Source organism: Alosa pseudoharengus, unplaced genomic scaffold (assembly GCF_046254945.1).
Source record: "Alosa pseudoharengus isolate Yale_2024_CS ecotype anadromous, Long Island Sound unplaced genomic scaffold, YU_APseudo_1.1 YU_APseudo_1.1_scf_10, whole genome shotgun sequence".
NCBI classification, from domain to species: Eukaryota; Metazoa; Chordata; class Actinopteri; order Clupeiformes; family Clupeidae; genus Alosa; species Alosa pseudoharengus.
In genome coordinates this window covers 20,535,965-20,560,012 of record NW_027468565.1, presented here as the reverse complement: position 1 = coordinate 20,560,012, position 24,048 = coordinate 20,535,965, and the positions used below count along the sequence as shown (strand labels likewise).

The 24,048-nt window shown below is 39.7% G+C and overlaps 1 protein-coding gene across 1 annotated transcript in view; it reads right to left on the bottom strand.

The window, feature by feature from the left end:
- LOC143103382 (uncharacterized) overlaps positions 1-24,048 on the bottom strand; it is a 52,946-nt gene that overhangs the window by 28,361 nt on the left and 537 nt on the right. The window contains exons 2-22 of the mRNA XM_076267199.1: positions 20,092-20,350; positions 19,621-19,735; positions 9,404-9,494; positions 9,148-9,254; positions 8,644-8,857; positions 8,147-8,272; positions 7,773-7,890; positions 6,906-7,044; positions 6,171-6,269; positions 5,963-6,029; positions 5,612-5,746; positions 5,283-5,447; positions 4,919-5,013; positions 4,574-4,700; positions 4,223-4,478; positions 3,266-3,315; positions 2,324-2,421; positions 1,907-2,058; positions 1,639-1,777; positions 1,032-1,136; positions 413-586 (exon numbers count right to left, since the gene is read on the bottom strand). Of these exons, the coding sequence (XP_076123314.1) occupies positions 413-586; positions 1,032-1,136; positions 1,639-1,777; positions 1,907-2,058; positions 2,324-2,421; positions 3,266-3,315; positions 4,223-4,478; positions 4,574-4,700; positions 4,919-5,013; positions 5,283-5,447; positions 5,612-5,746; positions 5,963-6,029; positions 6,171-6,269; positions 6,906-7,044; positions 7,773-7,890; positions 8,147-8,272; positions 8,644-8,857; positions 9,148-9,254; positions 9,404-9,494; positions 19,621-19,735; positions 20,092-20,350 (2,831 nt within the window). The remainder of the gene's footprint in view (positions 1-412; positions 587-1,031; positions 1,137-1,638; positions 1,778-1,906; positions 2,059-2,323; positions 2,422-3,265; positions 3,316-4,222; positions 4,479-4,573; positions 4,701-4,918; positions 5,014-5,282; positions 5,448-5,611; positions 5,747-5,962; positions 6,030-6,170; positions 6,270-6,905; positions 7,045-7,772; positions 7,891-8,146; positions 8,273-8,643; positions 8,858-9,147; positions 9,255-9,403; positions 9,495-19,620; positions 19,736-20,091; positions 20,351-24,048) is intronic.

Below are 24,048 nucleotides of genomic sequence, written 5' to 3'. Positions count from 1 at the left end.
AACGTTAACGACATGAGGAAGATATTGTTAGGGATCACTTTCAGAGCGATTTTAAGAACGATAAAAAGCTAACAGCCAATCAGAACCCATCACATTTTAGCCATCACATTCATTAACACAAGGAGAGACTTCGCTTATCGTTGGTCAGTGTGAACGCTTTTATCGTTATGGTTATAGTTATGGTTATCGTTCCTGGTGTGAACGGCCCTTTACTCTGTGAATGATAAAAAAAATGTGACAGCCAATCAGAAAGCACCACATTTTAAAGGTGTCATATTAAAACATGATGGATATTTCTATGAGGCTTTCCATATTAAGCGTGGATGCTCACATAATTATATATATTTAAGTTGCAGTATAATAAAAGTTATACAAGGTATGGCCTGTGTTTCCAAACATTTTATTCACTTACCTGTAACTCTGAACTCAGCCGTATCATAACAGTTGTCTTCTTATCCCACATCAGAACTACTTTGCTCGTCTCAATCACCAGATATATGCCAATGGTGTGGATTTGATACAGCTCAGCATTGTTGCTTTGCTTAATCACTTGGGCGTCATCCTCTGCCAGTTTAATCTCATAGCCCTGTAATATTTTACAATTCATATAGATAGTAATTGATATAGTGAAAGAAGCAGAAAATGTCTCACAGTTCATTTCACAAACTGATAACATTGATATTACAGCAACAAACCCCTCACACTGGTCACGTGAAGCACAGATAAACACACATTATAAAAAGCACAGATAAACACACACTAACTACCTAGTATAGGTTAGTATATTATATGTACTATAGTTCTGTGTTCCAGAATAGATCACCATGCAAAAAGGTAAGAAATGTTTTTACAGTACAACATTAGTACCAACTATAAAATCAACAGCTTGTTAGCAGAGTTTTATCAGTGTCGACTTGGCATGTTGGTGGTGTATGAGAGGTTTTTGGAAGCTCTTGAGTTAGCTTCCTAGTTGTAGACCAAAACTCTTTACTGCCGCTTTGAAAAGTTGGACAGAGGATGTGTCCACTCACCTCAATAAAGACCCTCACAGCTTTGGAGCATGCAGCCCCGGATGCTCCACAGCGATTGTTTTCAGTGATGACGTGAAATGAACTGTTACCTGCCCCAACACCATCCTGCAGGTCATGACCACGTCAGTGAATCAAATAAGAAATGAAGCAGATCAGATGTGTGTGAACCATGTGCAGAATAAAATATTCTACGTCCGGCACATGCATCTCTGGAGCTCTTGCAGAAATGCGGATATGTACTATGACCACAGCTATAAATAACACGTCCTTGAATGAAGTAAAGCCATTCATGTATGTGAACCATTTGAATAATGAAAAAGCACATCCTGTTTTCTGAACATTGTACATGACATAGGCTTACAGCAATGTAAACATATAATGTAGACATAGAGATATTGACAATATAGAGCATACTATGTTGACATTATGAAAAATAGAAATAGAAAAAAATATGTTGTGAATGTCTATATAATGATATAACAAGTATTTGTTACAAAAAATTACACAACGTCCTATACAAGAGTTTCAAAAATACAGTTAGTGGTAAAACATAGAAACAGAAAAATAAACATTAATGAATTACAGAATGGGTGTAATTATGTTTTACCTCAGTGAGATAATAATCACATTCTCCATCAAATGTGAAGCGTTTCCCATCAAACGTGATGTAATGTCCATCGCCATACATCACACAAGTGGCATAGCAGTTTTGTGTTGTACACGCCCACTTTCTGTTTTTGCAAGTGCTATATTACAAACAGACACCAGAAATGTTTTGAACTTTGTTTGCTACAAAAAAACACTGTACTGTAAATCATTTACCGGTAAAAATAATCTGCATTAACCCGAGCAGTCTGTGTGCTCATTGTCCTCACCATGTGTTGCAGTCGTCCATGACTGTTGTTCCTGGCTCATAGTAGACCCCGTTGTGTTTGCATGGGCAGTCCTCCTCCTTCACACACTCACGATTCTGGTCAAGGAACTCACCAGGAGGACACATACAGCCAGACTCGCACTGTGTGCTATACTACAGAGAGACAATAACAAAAACATTAATAATAAAAAACACAACAATTATTGATAACAATTAACTATACTGTAATAATAATGATAATCACATGCATGCATTGCCTACTGTACATACATACATACATATGTATATACATATTCAGTACCTACACATATATTACTGTAAATGTATAACTTCTCTTACAATATGATGCCTCATACAGTATACTGTATGTATACTGCGTACTGTACTGGGAGATGAACATTGGAGATAATGGACTTACACACTCTTGGTATCCTGAAAAACAGCTTCTCTGACACTCTGCCCCTTTCGTTTCGTTCGAGTTGGAGCAGTTCACATAGATCATATTACTACTGCAAACTGAAAAGTAAAAGCAGGGAGTATTAAGAATATTGTCAAAGCATATTTTATCCATGTCTGTGCTTTGTGTGTTTTGTTTTGCAATCTGTATTCCCATATACACTAGAATTACAGTAATACTATTAGTAAATTACAGTAATACTATTAGTAAAATGATATTTAACTTTGATATTTCCCCATGCATTTTACCACAATACATTCTAAATTATTTTCTTCAATCTACCAACCTACAAACCACAAGCCACACCTGACCCTTGAGACAGTTTTATACAGTTCCTTGCCTACAAAATAGTCTTTTGTTCTATGTTTACACTTTAACCGAGAATTTATATTAGTCGCCTGTCTGGCGTCCGTCTATTCCATCAGAATCAGTGCATCAGTTTACACCTGCAGAGTCTTACAAGCGTATTACAAGTCGACCATAACATATGTTTAAGCTTTACTTCTATTTGAAGTGTAGAGATAGAAGACACATGGATAAACACATTGTTGTGTCACTTTAGAGACAGAGGCAGTGCAAACTGATTAATTTACGTTTCACTCTTTCTTATGTCTTGTTTTGCGATGTAAATTCCTAGTCACTCTATGCATCTGTAACAGCAATCTAAGCAACATGGCACTGGCAGTATGACCAAGATGTGCTTTGATGGACATTGTACATTCACAGGTCTTCTGCAGCAGTTGCTCAACTGCCTCCTCCTTGGTTGAAAAACACCTAGTTAGTGACCCCTGCGGTTTTTGCTTTTGTGGAAACTTTGTATCCTACCATAACATATTCGTATCAGTTTCCTTTAAATATTTTCAGTGTTATTATTGATGAAAAACAACTTATTTGAATACTCACTTTGTTCATTTGAATGTCCTCTGCAGTGCAGTGTTCCACTTCTGCATGTACTGTGCAGAAAAAAGTAACATACTGTATGTAACAAGGAAAGTTCAAAATAAGATCTCTTCCTTGTCAAGCTTTTTTTTCCTACAACAATTGAGCTACAGTAAATTTAACATCTATGTAAGATTTTGACCATTGTCTCATATTTCTTCATTTCATCTCCTAAGAAATATCCTTCCTCCTGTCTCAGCCCAAGTATTATTTTATTATTTTTTATTATTTATAGAGTTTACGAGTATTATTAGTTCAGCCTATGATCTTAAAATACTCTGAAGTATCTTTATTTCTCCTGAAGAAACTGGTTAGAATTCAGTAATCTCAAATAAGATCTCCCCCAGTTGTCCGTGACTAGCAATTGGGAAAAAAAAGTAAACAAAATTGGAACAGCACACACAAACAAGCAAGATGTCTCCACAAGCGGAGCATGATGCTGACACCAAGGTCAGTGGTTGGAAGCTCAGAAGGAGGTAGCAAGAAGTAAATTACAGGTGCACCTATACTATACTATACACACACACACACACACATACACACATAACACACGCGCACACACACACACACACTAGTTGAAGTGCACCTATACTATACACACACCCACACACTAGTTTAGGTGCACCTATACTATACACACACACACACACACACACACACACACACACACACACACACACTAGTTGAGGTGCACCAGTTTGCTTCTATGTCACCTTTTGGGCTAGTTGTGCCTATTTAAAGCCATGAGGCAAAGCTGATGAAGACTGAACATGGTGGAACTAGAAGGCCTGGTGGCTACCAGTCCATTGTACATCTTTTCGTTTAAAGAAGAGAATCTGAACACTACTTTGAATTATTTTGGTGCATATAATGTTCAAGTTCCTTCTGTAGCCTACAATGAGTTTTGTCACATCAACTCACCACAAAACCCCATCCTTCTTGATGATCTCTCCTGGCCGTATGATGTCGCCGTTTTGAACACAGGGGCAGGTGGTCTCCGACACACACTCATCTTTGTCGCTCAGGTAGGTGCCCTCCGCACAGCCACAGCCGTCCACTGGTCCGTATTTCACCTGACAGCTGGGCTCGCGGTTGCTAAGCGATAAACAAGTCCGCCCACAGCTCACCATGTTGTATGAATAGACCATGGTCCGGGGGCAGGTAGAAGTATAGTTATCTGTAAAGGAAGCAACCAGTAGGATATTAATATTGGCATTAGTCAAACATTAATTTGACTAATCAAGTAGCTTTGTGTAGGGTGGGCAGACTCACCACAGATGCCGTTCCTCCAGTTGGAGAGCAGGATTCCCCTGGCGGAGCAGGCCTGCACATATGATGACAGTGCTGCACACATGCACTCCTCACTGTTCTCACAGTTACAGCTGTCATACATACAGTTCTAAAGCAAAGAATAGAACAAAACATGTCACAGATGCACATCTTTACTGAGATAACTGTTGAAATTCTGGTTGATTTACTCCATCACATCATCATTATAAATATTATTATTATTATTGCTCCTTATCTATTAGGTGTTTATAAACACTTGTTAATAATAGGGAATACAAAATATAAAACTAAGTAACATAAGTAAATACACTATGAAAGGATTCTCACATCTTTGAAGGATTCTGGATTGACTTCCAAATGACATGGGGCAAAAACTCCATTACGAGCAGTGAGCAGAGGACACCATGACCTGGCATAGTTGGCTGAAATGAAAACAGGTATTTTTTATTCGGTTCAGTATATGTGCAAAATTGCTTGAGATAAACCACTGCACTGATTACATTTTCCAAGTACAAATTCTGTTCCAAAAGGGTCTCATTTTGACTGATGGGTTGAATGTAGATAAATGTGTTTAGTTGTTTGCACAAAGTCTGTTTTAGAATTTCAAACATATATAGTATAAAACAGACAGTGTATCTGGCCTATAGATAGGCTACATGTTATGATACGTGTTCCAAAGCAGTTGGCCAACCTTTTTCCACATTCATGCTACAAGGGTTCTCATTGGTTTGCTTCACGTCCGGACATCTGCCATGAACCTTCCAGGTGTTGGCAAAAGACACTGCACTCCCTTCAGTCAAGCCGCTCTCAGTTTTAAAGTCATCATTCATGACATCATTAAAGTTTCCACAGAGACCTGAGGAAGACAGGAATATGTCACAGGGTGCTGCAGGCTATGCAAATGTACTTAATCTGAATTTTGTCACAGTGTTCCTTACATATAATTTAACATAAAAAGCATTAACAATATGTGACTAGAGAGTAACAAAGACTAAAAAAACATATCACACAAAAACATACCGGTTGTGTTTGTTTTGGATTTAGGGCTGGCTATGATGTTAACCTGCATGATGGGTATCAACTGAATTTCCATGTGCAGCCCATCGTAGTACGCAATGATGTAGAATGTTGAGGGCTTGAATATTTTGAAGTAGCCTTTAGACAAGGAGAAAACAATACAGAGAGAATGAAAAAAACATAGTATGAATGTTTGTAAGTTTACTTACAAACAAAATTAGTTAACATATGTTTTTAGGCTTAGTGGAAAAGACAAAAAACAACAACAGAACTTCAAGAACTTCACCACTAGGTGGTAGTAGGTGTACACTGTAGCTTTAAGGTATGTTTTTAGCTTTAGCAATGAGCACTCACTGTTTTGCAACGGCAGTGTAGTAGGCATTCCATTGACTGACACAGTTCCGCTTGATTTAATGACAACCTGTTGAGTTCAGGAGCAGGGAGATCAACAAATTCAAATGAATAATATCAAAGTATTGATATTATTTTGCCAGTTAATTTTAACATTGAATTTGCATTTTGACATTTCAATGCACTATTATCTTTAGAGAAGATGACTCACAATAGTTCCAATTGTTTTCAGAGTGACCGACTTCAAACAGGACACTGTGGAACTCTCCTCGCATGATCTGATCTCTGCCAGAACTGTTATGTCCCCCAGCTGTAGAGAAAAGGGGCCAGTGTGTTAGTATAAGTCTAAGTCTTAGATTTACAATTGCATGTATTCATTTAGCAGACACTTTTATCCAAAGCGAATTACATATGTCGATTATATTACAAGGACCATTGTCACCAGAGTAAGTGCCTTGCTCAAGGGCACAACGGTGGAAGCCAGGTATTGAACCCACAACTTTTTAGGCTGCTGCATGCTAGCCCAGCTCCTTAGCCACTATGCTACCACCACCCCATAAGATAAGAGAACACCACAGAAAATAAACTAATGTGTGATCACGGTGTGTCATTTATACGAAGCTCATTAATCTCATGCCACTGTTGAGCAACAAAGTAGGCCTATAGAGTTGCAGTGTCTTTTATGAATGAAACAAAGTACTATGTACATGGTTGACTGAATGTCTACTTGATAAAAAGTAATATCAATTTATCTTAAAGTCAAAGCACTATTTATAAAGCACATACAAATAATACGTTATATTAAGGATTTAAAGTTAAATGGCTAAAAAAAACATCTGTAAAAGTGGCAAGAATGAAAATTGTGTTACCACTGACATGAAATGACATACAGTAGAATGTCTAAGTGAACAGTGTGTGTGTGTGTGTTTATTTATGTGTGTCTGACCATTGCCAGGATGTAGAAGCACTCTCCGTGAAAGGTGTATGTCGTCCCATCAAAGGTGTTGATGTGAGAGCCCCCCGTCAGTGAACAGGTGCCTGGGCATTCCAGCTGGAGGCACCTCCACTGTCCCTGCTCACAGGTGCTGTAAAGGGAGACATTTTACATCAACCAGAATCAGCCACAGACTGACTAATTGACTGGAATAGCATGAATCATGCACACAACAGTCACAGACTGACTGATTGACTGGGATAGCATGAATTATGCACACAACAGCCATAGCCAAAGACAGCCAGAGGTCCAGATAATTTGCAAAGCTACCAAGCAAACACTGTAGTTAGTGTATACGTGTCTACTCCCCACTTCTATTGATTAATTTGCATACTTAGGCCTTGTCTACACAAACGTGAATACCTGAAGGCTGTCAAGAACATGTCCCTCAAACAGACAATGACGTTCAAAGAAAAATGTAAAGAAGAGAACATCACATTATGATTAAAAAAAACTCTGTTTTCCTTGTCTACATGCAAACATTGGAAACGGGAGCTTTCAAAAATCTTCATCTTGGCCATAGATTTTCAAAATAATCGTTTTCACTGACCTGTGGACAAAATGCTGAAAATGTATAGGAAGATACTGATTTATAAATACCCACATATGTGTGGATAAGGCATTATTGTTAGTGTGAGTTTTACAGCATACAGGTTATCAGTCAGGCCGTTTAATTACTGTTAATCTTGATTAGTCTGCTCGTGAGTGTAGAATTAGTATTATAATACTACTATTATAATGTAGTATTAGAATTAATAGTACATTATTAAAAAACAAATGAACATGTAATGCAGTGGCCCCTCATCTCTTTAGTCTCACCAGTTCTGGCAGAATCTGGAGTATGATTGTCCAGACTTGTACACTTGGCCATTGTGATAGCAGGGACAGTCCTCACGCTGGACACAACCCAACTGCGTGATGTCATCGAAAACAGTTCCTTATAGGGACAAGACCGTTTTTATTTAAAAGATGATTTATTATTATTTGTAGTATTATTAGTAGTATGTATGCTATATATATATATATATATATATATATACATTATATATATATGTGTGTGTGTGTGTGTGTGTGTTTTATTAATGTATTATAAGACTTCTTATCAATGGTGTTTATCCTAGTCCCTGGTCAATTATCAGATGGTTAGTTTAATATTACTTTTTGAGAGACCCTGAGGTTCTTGTTGACCTTACCATTGGGGCAGAAACATCCATCAGTGCAGTGTTCATCACATAGCTTACTCCTTTCCTGATTAGAGCAGGTATCAGGGCAAGGATTGCCACACTCCTGGTGCTCCATGTTCAAAGGGCAAGTTGCTCCTGTTTATAGCAAAGCGGTGGGTTTGTGAGGGGTATCGTCTTTGGGTGTCACTGTGGACACTGTACCATTCTATATTGTGCTATGGAGTGTACTACACTGCAACATATTATTCTATACTTATATGTATTGGATGGTGAGTTAATAACCTTGGCAGTGCTAATTTAAGTCAAATAAAAGTTATCATCATGAATAGGGCCCAAATAAGGTTCTTAAGCCTATTAGGGTACAACATCATATATTTTGGTCAGTTGTACTATATCAGAGGTCTTCAATGTTTTTCAGGCCGAATACACCTTGGCTAACAGGGACACTGTAGTTGCTTAAAACCAGGCAAACAATGTGTAAGCATATAGAGGCTATAATTACGTACTACAGAAATCGGGGCTCCTCCACTCTTGGGGTGTTCCTCCTGCATGGCCGCACTGGCGTGAGAACTCGGCGAGCGTATCACAGACACACACCTCCCTGCTGGTGTTGCACTGACACAAGTCCTTCACACACGCCTGCACAAAATCCTCCATAGGGATCAGAGACCGGCAGTCACTGAATTCAGGAAGTGTCAACCACTGTCTACATATAACTGTCTGTGGAGAGGGAAAATCACAGGTCCGGTTTGGTTGTAGACATTTTAAAGAGGACAGAAGTAGCAAAACAAAGGAACTGAACAAAAACTATGTTCAGTCCAACTGCTTTTCCAATGCTGAGATTTGTGTGTGATGCTATGGTACTAACAGACAGCTAAATATGTCAATATTTTAGACACAGGAAACTTATTTACTTAACCATTTTGGGAAATATTGGCTGGTATGGGCAAAATGTCAGAAAAGACGGCTTCTGCCATCCTGTTAAATACCTGTCATAATGGAACACCTACCGCATTTGAGCATTCATCATTTGGCCTGATGTCAACCTCCTCACAGACCTCAGTCGGGCCATCTCCTTTAAACTTGTGACCATAATCAACAACACTCAGTGACTCACCTGAATCATACAAAACATTAAAATTACCCCCATGGTAATGACACATACATCATGTGAAGGTGTTTAGCATAGTGGACACGTTGTGGCTGTGAGCACAAAGTATATAACAACAGTGTATGAAAACAGTTTATTACAAGTGGATGATATACCATTTTCAGTGAACTCATTATAGATCTGGATGCCATTGAAGTCTCCACAAAGCCCACATGTTTTGTTTCTGTACTTGGTCGCCAGTTCCACCTAAAAGCAAAATAAGTCATTCAAAGAAAGATGGCCACCATGTTTCTATTGTCTCCTACAATGAATTTATAACTGAAAGTAACAATAGCCTAGGGAACCGCTCAAGGCTTCAGTGTGCATTCACATAAGTATAAGTATAAGTATACTCTTTTGATCCCGTGCATTTATCCCAATCCGTGAATTAGTGAAACACACTCAGCACACAGTGAACACACAGTGAGGTGAAGCATACCCTGGTGCAGTGAGCTGCCTGCAACAACAGCGGCGCTCGGGGAGCAGTGAGGGGTTAGGTGCCTTGCTCAACCCTCCGGTTACAAGTCTGAGGCGCTAACTAGTAGGCCACAGCTGCCCCAATTATACAGTTTTCACACATTATGCTACCCATACATCAGAAGACTTTGACAAGATTTGAGAAATATTATTGAAAGATTGTAGTCTTTTGAGTAAAGCTTGAATGGGGGATTCAAGCTTTACTCAAAAGACTACAATCTTTCAAGAATCCTTCCCAAATCTTGTCAAAGTCTTGTGGTTTGAGGATGGCTTTAGTTTATGGTTATGGTTGTTTGGAAGATGCTTTTATCCAAAGCAACTTACAGCATAGAATAATAACAATACACAAAACAGTAGGCCTAGTATTAAAAGTAGCAACTACATGTATAAAATCATAATAACCACAACAATAATAATGGTATAAAAATAAATATAACCATCAGCACATTTACATGTGTCTTGTATAGGCTACACCTTATTCTGAATGAAATAAACCGAAAAAGGCCATATTCGGTTTACTAATAAACAGTATTTTGTGTGACGCGTTACAGTACGTGACAGAGGCTGCAGCATAGATATCTATGGGCTGCAGCATGAAGTGCAATCATAGCAAGCAAGACGCAGCCAACGCTACTGAGAGATGGAGGTAATTACATTACTTTGAACTCGTTGAAACTGAGGGGGGGAAGAATGTGAGTGTTAGTTGTGGCCTACACTGTGCCCTGATTTTGTCCACTGCCGTTAACTCAACTGCCAGCCTATTGATGATAGACTTCGATTTGCACTAGCTTTGCACCAAATTTCGAAGGAGCGCTTGTTTAATAAAATAATAATAAATAAATAATACATTTTATTTAAAAACGCCTTTCAGGACACCCAAGGTCGCTTCACAGATAAAACTAATAGAAAAAAAATATATATATATATATATCAAAAAAGGAGAAACATTATATATATATATATATATATATAGGCCTATATATATATAAAAAATATATAGTCCATTTAGCCATATCACAGTCCATTGGCTAGTCTAAAGAGATAGGTTTTCAGTTCCTTTTTAAACTGGGCAGAGGATTCACACTGCCTGATGTCGTTAGCTTTGGGGCTGTGTAGGAGAACGCTGAGGTTCATCTTGGGCACCTTGAGCAGACCAGCTGATGCGAATCGCAGCGATCGAGCGGGAAGGGGTGTAGCAGAGAATGTCTAATAAGGGGAGAACCTTCACTCTCGGAACTCTTGTGGTGTGGTACTGCATCTAGGGGCGCTCGCGGGCGAGTCCAGAATGAATGGAGGACTATGGAGCTGTACCCCTCAAAATCCACTTTTCTTGGGATATAATTTTTTTTCAAGTAATTTGAATATTGTATTCGAAAGGGGAGGCAAAGACAATACACTTGGTTGAGTATTATATTTTTTAAAGACACTTAATTGTTCTAAAAAGCCTTTCAAACGTGTCAATGACGTCATTCATTAGCATGATCATAGCATAGCATAGCATCAATGCTAGCGTGTTATGGGCAACAACGACCCAACCTGTAAGAAAACGAAAGGACATGACTCCCGGATTATTTCACTTTTGCTTTATAATCCATATCCATTTTGCGAAAAATAAAATAAAATCTGAGGGTTTCAGTTGTTAAATAGGTGAAAACAATAAATGTAGCCATGTAGCTCCATAGGACCCCATGTATTTTGGACTCGCCCGCGATCGCCATCTAGGTGAACTCTGGTGAACTGCAGCCAAATTCTGTTTGTATGGGATTAATAGAGAGTGGGGAGGCTCTCCGTAGACGGGCTCTGGGTGTAGCCATAGCTCTCCAAGAGGTCGGCGCCACCCTTAGAACGCTGATGAGCCAATGACAGTCCAGCCTCAATGGGACTCGGACATCAGCTCGGACAACTCCATAGGAAACAACAGGGAGCAGGCATGAAATGACAAATTAATGGTTATTTATGGAGTTTATTAACTCAAAAAACCCCGACGGATAACCATGGTCAAACGTTTTGCATGGGGGATGTGTAAGGTACCCCGAGAGGCTAGAAAACGGGGTATATTTTCATCAACAGTAGCCTAGCCTACAGGACGTCTCTCGCGTTTGCAAAAGCTCGACGTAATGTAGGCTACTAAGCCAACAACGTGGGCACAGGTTCCCTGTTAAATCCCAAGATGAAAATGCTCATTAACCAACTACATACCTGTCAACACTCCCGTTTTTCCCGGGTTTCTCCCGTATTTCAAGGTCATCTCCCAGCACCCTCCCGTTTTGTTATGTCTCCCGGAATACTCCCGTAATTTGCATGGCCATTTTAAAATCATTGATCCATTCAGGTTGCCAGATTGTGTATGAAATACACCCTACACATACACGATCACTTAGTTTCAATCGTTTTGTCATAGGCTAAAACCTGGCAACCCTAAACCCAAATAAGGAAGCGGGTGCCGACTGCGCAGCCTGAATCTCGTCGTAAGCAAGCGGGCTAGTTGAATGGCCTACTCCAGAACTAGCTGTTGTGAAATTGTTGGGAATTGAATTGATTAACACATAAACTGTTATTGAATGTTGTTGATACACTGAACTTGTGCCCTCGGAACCAAATCTGACAGCAAGCAGCTTTGGAGTTTTGGAAGTAGGCTGCAGGCAGGCAGCTGGTGGATACATACCTGACATGCGTAAGGTAATGGTAAGGTAAAAGCAACGACCGAAATGCAGTGTTGAAACACGTGTATGAACGTATTAAGTATGCAAACACAGATCCGGTATAAACACTGACCCCCCCCCCCCCCCCCCCCCGAAATTTTATTTTTTTAACGTACATTTTTAACGTAACCTAATATATCTCAGTATCAATCTTCCACCAACAAGTTTTGAGCCAACAACAAGTACTTCAGTCTTGTTACTGTTCAGTTTCATGTAGTTGTTAGTCATCCACAGATTTATATCATGCAGACAGGCAGTCATCGCAGCAGGAGGAAGGGAGGCAGTCGGTTTGGTGGACATATAAAGCTGGGTGTCATCAGCATAGCAGTGAAACTGAACACCATGTTGCCTCAGGATATTTCCCAGTGGGAGGAGGTAGATGATGAAGAGCAGGGGCCCCAGAACAGACCCCTGTGGCACTCCCTTCATGACAGCAGCACTCTCCGACTTGTGGTTCAAAATCTGGACAAGCTGTGTCCTGCCAGAGAGATAGGAGGTGAACCATTGATGAACACTGCCCTGCACTCCAATGCTGGTAAGATGCTCCAGAAGCAGCTGATGGGATACTGAAGAATGTGCTCCGAGTACATCCCTTGGTGGACAGCAAGACCAGTCTTTTTTGATAGTCGCTCCAGGTGCCGACCCATTGACTTCATTTGGCGTAGTTCAGGAGTGAACCAAGGTGTGGAGTGCACAAACGAAATGGTCCATGTCTTTAAGGGGACAAGACTGTTGAGTGCTGCAGACATGCAGTTGTTGTAATTGCCAACCAGATCCACTACTGAAGCATTGGGAGAAGGGCAAGGATAGGCGGTAACTAGTGAAGTAAGTTCCTCTGGCACTACCTTTTTTATGTTGCGATATGACATGACACGCTGAACTTTGGATTTCCTGATGGACAGATAGGTGTCAAATAGCACAACTTTGTGGTCTGATATGGGTAATTCAGCAGTACTGAAATTGGTAGGTGTTATACCAGAACAGATCTAAAATATGGCCTTTGTTGTGAGTTGGAAAGTCAATGTATTGTGTGATGTCAAAGCAATCAAGCATGTCCATAAAGTCTTTTGTGCATGTTTTAGTAGAATTATTCAGGTGTAAATTAAAATCACCCACCAAAATAATGTTTGACATTGCATTAAGTTCAGTGAGGAGAGTTGAAAGTTCAGAAAAAAAAACACACTTGATGGTTTAGGAGGTCTGTACAATACCGCAACAATGGTAGGTGTAGATCCTTGGAGTTTGACAGCCAGCAGTTAGGATTGATCAGGCAAAGTGAGCGATGTCAACTTGACGTTCTCGCGATAGAGCAGGGTGAGACCACCCCCTCTCCCGGAAGAGCGTGGCTTGCAGATGTAAACATATCCAGATGGAACAGCCTGAATTAGATGGAAGAAGTCGTTGCTTTGCTGCCAAGTCTCAGTGAGACACAAAAAGTAAATTGTATGGTCTGTAATAAAGTCGCTAATCAAAGGAGCTTTGTTGGAAATAGATCTGATGTCCTGGGCAGAGAGGCATGTACACGGCGATCAACTCGTCGATCATGCTTCACTTTGCAGCGGTTAACCGACCAGGTGAGAGAGAGAGGGAATTGCCTTGTCCTTTTTGATGTATATTTTGTCACAACGGGATCCTCGGTGGATATACTTCGGACGCCGGAGGATGTCACGTTGGTATAGGAGTTCTGCAGGAGGCTCAAAGTTTCCCCAAAGGTAGTAAAGTTCACTCCGTGAGTATTGCCTCATCTGTAATTCAGTAAATGTTGCAGCTAATCGGCCAAACCTTAGCTGGAGTCCACTGAAGTCAGAAGCGCAGGTCAGTCAGTGGGATGACTCCAGGCGAAACGCATTAAACACGTACAAAATAAAACTGGCGCACTTACTTATAGGGAAAAGTAATATATATAACTATTAAACTTAGCTAAACTACTATAGATAAAAATGTAACAAAATGTTCAATGCATTAATGATAAATATTAAAAATACTGAATAAAAACAAGCCATACGGAGTGGCGTTAGACTCGCCAGCGTCCCTGTTACTAGGCGAAAGAGTATAAGGCTATAAAATAAGCCCTCATGTATTTTGTGTTCACCTATATCCCCTAAGATGTATTGAGGCTATGTTATTTGATATTGTTTCATACTTTTTAAAAGTAACTTCCCCAACACTTCTAATAAACCATTTGCACACCCTAGCACAGTGTTTTTCAACCACCATGTGGTGTGCCGCAGAAAATTACCCAAATGTCATTCACTGGTCCAGAAAAGCAACTGTTGCATCAAAGAATTTATAACCACATGCTCTCATTGGTTGTATGATTGCACTATTTGTGGTATGCAGGCATTGTACAACGGGGGCCCCATATCCAGTATTCACAGAATTATCACATATCCAGTTCATAACAACAATTAAATTAGATATAGTCACCTACAAATGAAACAGAGGGCGCTTGTTTTATTGAGCAGGTCTTGCATAGAAGCCATAATAAGGCCATATCTGTGTATTATTTGAAGTTTTAGGCTATGGTATGTTTATTTTTCCTTCACACAGGATGTTATTGTGCCGTGGGACATTTTAAGTGTCAAAAGTGTGCCGTAGCACAAAAAAGGTTGAAAATCACTGCCCTAGCACAGGGGTTCCCAAACTTTTCCTTGACAAGGCCCCCCAAATACCACTAGGTTCTGGCCAAGGACCCCTTGATGTGTTATTAAACCCATCGGCAATCCTATGGCAAATGTAAAAATACATTAAGCTAATCCTAATAATTATTTTAGCCACAAGCACTTTGTGATGGAGCATACAGTGTGTAAAATTACATTTGGTGCTTTCTGCTATATGAGAGCTATTACTCTACTATTATTCCTAGTCATTATCATGGAAAATAATGTTCAGATATGCGACAAATTATTATAATAGCATTGTATAACAACCCTCATAGTAATGGGTATATTTAATTTTTTTTCAAATGTATTTATTTGTTGCTTTTATTTTTCTTTCCAACTTGCTGAGGCCCCTCGCGGCCCCCCAGGGGGCCCCGACCTCCACTTTGAAAACCACTGCCCTAGCATATGCTTGTTTTAAACGGAATATTGGGTCATGAAAACACCTTAAACGGAATATGCTCCCAGAAGGAAGAGTGTTGTAGGCCTGCCCATGCTCAATTTACACAGAATTAGGATAAAATGAACCAATTGTCTCACACACTTTCCTAATCATGGCGAAACAACGCACACACTTTTGGAAAGAGGAGACAAACATATGTCTTGCAATCATGCAAATGTCATGGAGTTGTTGAAAATGTTGTAATAGCGACGTTTTTAAAAAGATTTGTAAAACGAGGCTGGCTATCGACGTACGCCTGAACAATACAGGTGGAAAACCCTGAAGACATTGTAGCCTATTATGCAGCCAAAAGAGGGAATTCCACAAGCAGGGAGATTTACGTCATGAAGTTGGGAGCCTATTTGTAGGCTGCGTCGCTGACTTATTCGGAATAATGTTGATTGCTACTACTGTAAACAGGAATATGCTCAAAATGTGACATTCTACTTGCTTGTAAACAGGTTTAACGGAATATTCAAATAAACGGAATTTGGGCAATAAACTGATTCAAAACGGTTTATTCCCGGCATGAAAACATGCTGAATGACCATAAACATCTATAAATTAACAAATGGGTTAAATAGATGCAAGTTTAATCATGAATGACCAATCCCACAACCTGCTCAGGTCACCGCCTTACACACAGAGGTGTGGAATCTAAGCAAATATGTACTCTACATGAGTCAACATTGACGTCCCTTTTGTTTGTACATTACATATAATTCATTCCAATGCAAATGTGTATGAAGGTGAGCAATATTTGGTTTTAATGTTCAACAAATAGAAACCAAATAATTGTTTTTAAAATTCAACAAATAGAAACCATTTAAAAAGTCAACAGAGAAGTTTCCCATGGATTGTTTGGTCACTTAATGTGACACTACAGAGATAGTATTGTGATGTGTCAAAGGAATTTGTGTGAAGAACCCACTTAAGCATTACCACATTTATTTACTTAGATGCGTTTATACCATTGACCTACCTTAGGTTTAAATAAGGCATGGCAATTGCACATTACATTTTCTTAAAGGGTAACTTGCCAACTATTTCCACTTAATAAACCCGTTTAGAAATCATTTGGATGGTTAAATGACCTGCTCCGATGAAAATGGTGACTTTTCCCCGCTCCCCCTAGCGTGCAGGTGGAAAACCAACCTTACAACTTTGGGACTATAGGCCTTAACCTGACCCTCGCCAGATGAATTTCGCTCCGCCTAGGTCCACTCATCCATCTGGAACCGATCCATTGGAATGGTGTTTCAGAAGGCTGGGCCTAATAAAAAAAATGCTTGCATATGATTGAATAAGCCACTTGTCCGTCATCTATTGACCTGCTACTTCAACCACTCACATCGAAGCCAACCCGTGACGCTGATAACAGTCTCACGGTCGCTTCTCCACTATGTCACATCTATGAAACTCCCGCCCTGCGTCCTGATTGGCTGAACCATAAAGTCGGTTGCAGAAATCACTCTCAATGGAAGAGGTCCCAGATGGATGTGAGTAAAGCTAGGCGGAGCTAAGCAGAACGAAATTCATCTGGCGAGGGTCAGGTTATATAGGCCTACCATCCTGGTAAGAGAATTGAGAAACAAGAAACTCATATTCAATAATGTTTCTTACCTTGTAACATTGTTCTGCTGAACTTATGCAAACCGTTTCGCTAGCTTGTAAACAAATCCATGTGCTTTATTGTTACCTTTTTCCACAGTTGGATATAGCATTATGCACAACTTCACATCTTCAGCAGAGGGGAAAATATAGCTAATTTTGCCAAGTTTCCCTTTAATAAGGATCATTTATTTAAAAAAGACTCACATGTAATAAAGCTAACAAACATAGCCTACCTCACTATTTGGTGACTGTCGAGCTCCCTTTAAAGTCGCAATGTATTTATATGTTACTCTGCTATTGTAAATAGCAAACTTCTCGCAACGTATCCCCCCTGTACACATTGCAAATGCTTTTGTTGTGAAAGTGAAGGATTAACAACGGGCAAAATCTCCAAAGAGCTATATCTACTGACAATGTAATGTTTTACGATTCACACGAGATTTAGGGCACCGCTGTTGGAAGTTGCATGGCTGGTTTTCTCGGTACGGACTCGCTACGTCTATGCTGTATAGCTATGCTAGGTGAACGATTCGCCTATTGCAAGTTCGTTTACCATCCAATTGCCTTCGTAAAGGTGAAAATCTTGCATAGTGTACCAGTTTAAATGCAGTTGTTCAGTAAATTTTTAAGGAAAATACATATTCGTTTAACCCTGTCGCCATCAGCGCAGCCATTGGATGTGTTGAATGCACTGCTCTATCTGTCAACAAAGCTCGTCCCATGCTGGATAAGCGATTGTGGTAAGATCCTGGGTTTTTTGGTGATTCAGAAACAGGCATCAATGGGATCCTTTCCAGACGGACCTACAGAGCAAACTCAAGTTTGCTAACAGGTTCGTCTGGGTTCACCCAGGCTACAGGAAAGGTTCTCAGAGCATGCTGACTCCTCTGAAGCTATGGTCTGTTCACTTTTGATATGTGCTTGTATTGTGCACTGCACTCTTTCAACTCCCATAAATTTACCCAGGGAAGGCTGACTGGGAAAGTGGAAAGGAGTCCAGTGGTGCCTGTTGCCCTTACCTCCTTGGTCATGAAATCCTTAGAAAAACTTATAAAAGTAGAGCTTCTAGCCAAGACAGAACTCCTTTTAGATCCATTTCAGTTTGCCTACAGAACCAAGAGGAGGGTACAAGATGCCACTATCACCCTACTCAACCTCTTATATAAGCATTTAGAGGGGAGTGGGAATCATCTTTGTGTGCTTTCCAGTGAGTTAACATCATCCACTGGATCCCCACAGGGATGTGTCCTGTCTCCTCTGTTACATCCTACATCCTATACACCATCGACTGTAGCAGCCATCATGACAATAGGCACATTATCAAGTTTGCAGATGACTAGGGTTATTGTCAGCCATCTCAGTGCACATGAAAATGACCATGGTCCAGTGATTTATGATTTTGTTGCCTGGTGTGAGAATGCCTTCCTTCATCTAAACATTACAAAGACTGAGATATGTCCTTTGATTTTAGACGTCTTCCCAATGCACCCTGTAGTAGTGCTATCAAGGGCCAGGACATAGACATGGTGCCACGTTACAAATATTTGGGCACCTTGACTGAAAACCGGCTTAAATTTGACCTGAACACTGCTTCTGTGTGCAAGAGAGGCCAACGACTCTTTGCACTCAGGAAACCTACCAAATTTCAGGTGGACAAAACATTAATGACATTGTTCTTGTTCTAAAACTTTTATTGAGTCTGTCCTGACATTTTCTATCATCTGCTAGTATGGCAACCTTGCTACCAAGGATACAAATGCACTTTCAAAAATTGTGAATGTGGCCAGCAAGATAGTGGGTATGAAGTTCAGTAGCCTTACTGACAATTTTAACAAACGGATTTTTAAAAAAGCCATCTAAAAGTCTATTTGCAAGGACACCACTCACCGTCTGTATGGAGAATTCATGTTATTACCATCTGGCTTACGTTTTAGCACCCCAATGACTCTTAAACAGAGACAGAACTACAAGGCAGCGCTGCCTTGCCTAACCTGGACCCTAATCCTAACCCTAGCACCTTCCAAGCAGCGCTGCCTTGCCTAACCCGGACCCTAATCCTAACCCTAGCACCTTCAAAGCAGCGCTGCCTTGCCTAACCCGGACCCTAATCCTAACCCTAGCACCTTCCAAGCAGCGCTGCCTTGAAGTTGACGGTGGAGGCCAAAAGGCCATTGTATCCCTTCAAATGTACCACAATAGTAGTAGTTTGTCTTGAGGAAAGTAAGTGAAAATCTATTGTTCATGGCATTCTACCACTGGTAAACATGACACTTCAATACTATTACTGCCACTCTCAGCTACATTTGGATGCATTTTCCATCAGGCAAGTGTCCAAGTGTTTTTTTTTTCTTGAAATCTTAGATTAAATTAGATTAGATTCAACTTTATTGTCATTGTGCAGAGTACAAGTACAAAGACAACAAAATGCAATTACTTACCGAGAGAGAGTCATCTTTCTTCCAGGTGAGAACCACTCCAAATTTGGCTGTGACCTTCAGGTAGGACTCTGTCTTTTCAATACGGAGTCCATAGGCAGAGAAAGGTAGATTGACCCTATGAAGAAATATTGGGTGCATTTTAAAATGCTGAGATTATGAAAGAGGAAAAATGAAAAATGTTTCACATTGTATATGATGTAGCTATGCCCTTAGCAATTAAACACACTCCCCTGGCACTCTTAGATCAGATTACCACGTTGATGTTCATGAGGACCATGTTGACACAGTAACACATCACAGAAATGTCACCTCATATTGATAGCAAGCACCACCAGTATAATATGTATATATACATATTATATATAATTTCATATCAATCTACTATGTGTGGACTTCTCACTCCATTCATATCATGTCATGTATAATTTATCACATTATATATCATATATCATACATATGAAGGCTACTCACTCCTTTTTATCTACGATGACTGAGTCAGGGGAGAATTGTATAACGTCTCCCTGCAGCGTCATGGAGAGAGCTGTGATTGTGGGTTCGCCATTCTGCAAGACCCTCCTGAACTGGATGTTGAGGTTGCTGGGGTTCTCACATAGATACAATAGCTTGTAATTACAGATGAATGGCAGCTGGAAGAAATCTCCATCAAAGGTCTTGAAGTGGAAATTACCCCATGTGCTGCACACTTCGCCATTGTGAGCAGGACTCACGCCTGTGTGTTAAACCAGACAATGTACTTTAAATGTACCTTTAAGATGCCACTTTAATAAAGTTATTCATCCTAATTTCATCCATGCCATTTTTTTTATTTCATTCAATTTCGCTGAGGAACACATTGGGCACTAAGGATGTTGCTGCACCATCTCAGGTTTTGTTCAAACCTTGTCTATAACAGGAATGGACTCCCAAAACCAAGGGCTGTACTTTATACTTTGTCTTCATATTATTCAACTCTTGATATCACTTTAGCTATAAAGCATGAAAAACATTATCTGGGAAGCAATATTTGGGTATTAATATTATGAAAAGTATTATTCATAGCCAGTCTAAATTGTGTAGTAGGGGTGTAAAGATTAACCGATACGTATCGGTATCCGTTTTTAACGTGTAAGATACGGCTACATTGATACGTGAAGCCCCGTATCGGAATAAAACTGAAATGAACCGGTCGTTATATCGATTTACTTGTTACTAATCGGTTCACAACCTTTTCTGCTCGCTCAGACTCTCATTTTCGTTCCAAGCAGTGCGTTCATCCCACGTCCGGTTTTGAAACTATACGTGGCACGGAATTGTGGGTAATGCAGTTCATTTTTGGCTACATTCATTGCCCAAAGTTGTCAAATGACCTCATTACCCATACATCTACTGCAACTTAAGCACGTGACAACTCACACTCGGTCGTTTGTTTTACAGTTTTTACTCTTTTGTTTTTCAAAATCCAGCGCGAAATTAAACACTAAACAGCAACGATAGTCTATAGAGTATAACATTTGATGAAGGGATTTCCTTAATGTTAAATAATAATTTGGCCCTTGCTAAAACGATGCACAAATTATTAGCCAATTATTTTGTTCATATTCACTCAGACTTTATAGGTTTCTGCATGTCTACCGTTGGAACAAAATAAACCCAGAGAGTTCATTGATATGTAGGCCTATTTTATTCTTGTAGGCTATATGAAAAAAGGCTAAGAGTGTCTTAAGCACTGTTTTATTTTATTTCGGTATTGTCTTACCTCAACAAGGCTACAGCTCCATAAAAACAATCAGATATAACTCTATAAAATCTATAAAGTCTATAAAAAATATGTTGTATTTGGCTGCTGTGTTTGACTGAAATGTAGACTATTCTTTTTTCATTTCAATACAGTACAGTATATGAAACAAACCTCAGTTTAGATAATCATATTCACACATTTTTTTGCCTAATTGACAACCATGGCCATGATAACTGATAATATAAAATTAATGTGCACCTTGAGCAAATGATAAAAAATATTTTAGAATGCTTTCCATTCTTGAACTGCATCGAATTGTATCGAATCGCATCGCATCAAATCGTACTGAATCGTTTTTTATGAACATGTATCTTTTCTTGTATCGAATCGTGCCCATGTATCTAGATGCAAATCGTATCGTCTTTTACATGAGAGATTCACACCCCTATTGTGTAGCCTATGATGAAATATGTTCTCGGTATGGCTGAATCATTAAAAGTTGACATGCTTTTTGATTTTCTATAAAGCCCTAGATTTGAAAAATAATAAAAAAAGAACAACAACACTGAGGGTCAGATGTAGGCCTACGTACATTTGCAAACGTAGCGTTATCAGCGCCATGGCCAACCCGCAGAAACCACACGCTGTGACACTTCAGTTAACGTGGTACAGTATTTATCAAACCAGCAGTTCATCGGGTAATCAGCGACTTTCTCCGCCCCCTACCGCAATTTGTGAATGTTAAAGGAATTATCCGGAGTAAAATGCACTTTACGGATGATTGGGAGTACATACGTTGAGTTGACATCAAAATCATGTCATTCGGATGTGTTTTGAGAAAGTTCGATTTTACCGTTTTTAGTCAAAACTCGTTAGCCTGGAAGTGACCAGGGCAAGTCAATTTGCCGCTACAAAACGCTATTTTTATACCTCTTCTACAGTTCCAAACAACATTACACTTACGTGGTAGTGAGTAGAGGGTCCCTAAAGCCAAACAGAAGTATGCAGCTGGCGTCTTTAGGGGAAAGTCCGTAGGAGTCGATTGCCGAGTGTGGAGTAACACGCTCTGGAAATTCACAATTTCGTCGCCATTTAAAAAAAAAAAAAAAACATAGTCCAGTCCATACAACTTCATTTCAATTTCGAAAGAAATACTGGACTATGACGAAATGAAATTGTGAATTTCCAGAGCGTGTTAATCCACACTCGGCAATCGACTCCTACGGACTTTCCCCTAAAGACGCCAGCTGCAGCAGCAGCAACATTTCCGGAAAGGTACTGGCTTGATGAAATTCATTCTGGACTCTCTATCCGACCACATAAAGACCTCGGGATACTTCGGTTTGGCTTTAGGGACCCTCTATACTCACTACCACGTAAGTGTAATGTTGTTTGGAACTGTAGAAGAGGTATAAAAATAGCGTTTTGTAGCGGCGAAATGACTTGCCCTGGTCACTTCCAGGCTAACGATTTTTGACTAAAAACGGTAAAATCGAACTTTCTCAAAACACATCCGAATGACATGATTTTGATGTCAACTCAACGTATGTACTCCCAATCATCCGTAAATTGATCTAAAGTGCATTTTACTCCGGATAATTCCTTTAACAACTGAAGACATAGGCTACTTCAATCACAAGCGCAGTTGAATGAAGTTAACTGATGACAACACCAGTGATTATACAATAGTATGATTATAGAATAGTATGATGATACAGTGATTATACAATAGTATGAAATACAATACATGATGTGAAAAAGCAAAAAGATAATGAAGACCAGTAGTTCTACTCAAACTACTTGTGCATGTAGGCTATGGAAGATTGGTAAAGTAGGAAAGTTTAAGTGGATGATGTGAAACTAAGACATTCGAACGGCAAACGAAAGATAAGGTTGCTTTTGATATAGTACAAAGATTCAAAACTGGTGCTCTAAATAGTGATTCTGTTGTCTTTGAAAGTTTGTCTTATTGACACATTTAATCACAATTTGGATTAAGTATTAGTAAGTATATAAGTATATACTCTTTTGATCCCATAAGGGAAATTTGGTCTCTGCATTTATCCTAATCCGTGAATTAGTGAAACACACTCAGCAGTGAGGTGAAGCACACACTAATCCCGACGCAGTGAGCTGCCTGCTACAATGGCGCTCGGGGAGCAGTGAGGGGTTAGGTGTCTTGCTCAAGGGCACTTAAGCCGTTCCTACTGGTCGGGGTTCAAACCGGCAACCCTCCGGTTACAAGTCCAAAGCGCTAACCAGTAGGCCACGGCTGCCCCCAACTTAACTTAACTTAACACCTGCTTTTGGCGGAAATATTTCGGCGAAAAATAGACGTGCGCTTTCACACAGTTTCCGTACATACAGGGGAATACCTAGCTGCATTTTATGCTTCTCCTCCAACCTTTTTGCACAAAACTCCCACTTTCCCCTGACCCTCCTATACTTGTATGAAACCGAAAAGTGCAATTTCACATTCTCAGCTCTCGACAGGCAGTCTGCGATTTTAGTTCAGTGCGGCCTGTTTATACATACTTTGCAATTTTTTATGCACACATTGCGAAACAAATATGCCTGAAGTGGGCGCAAAAGCGTACATCTGGCCCTTCTGTACACTTGTTTTCGTATCCATTTGGTATCTATCTTTATTGTTTTCTTTAAATTAAATTTTCAATAAAAAAAAACTTTAT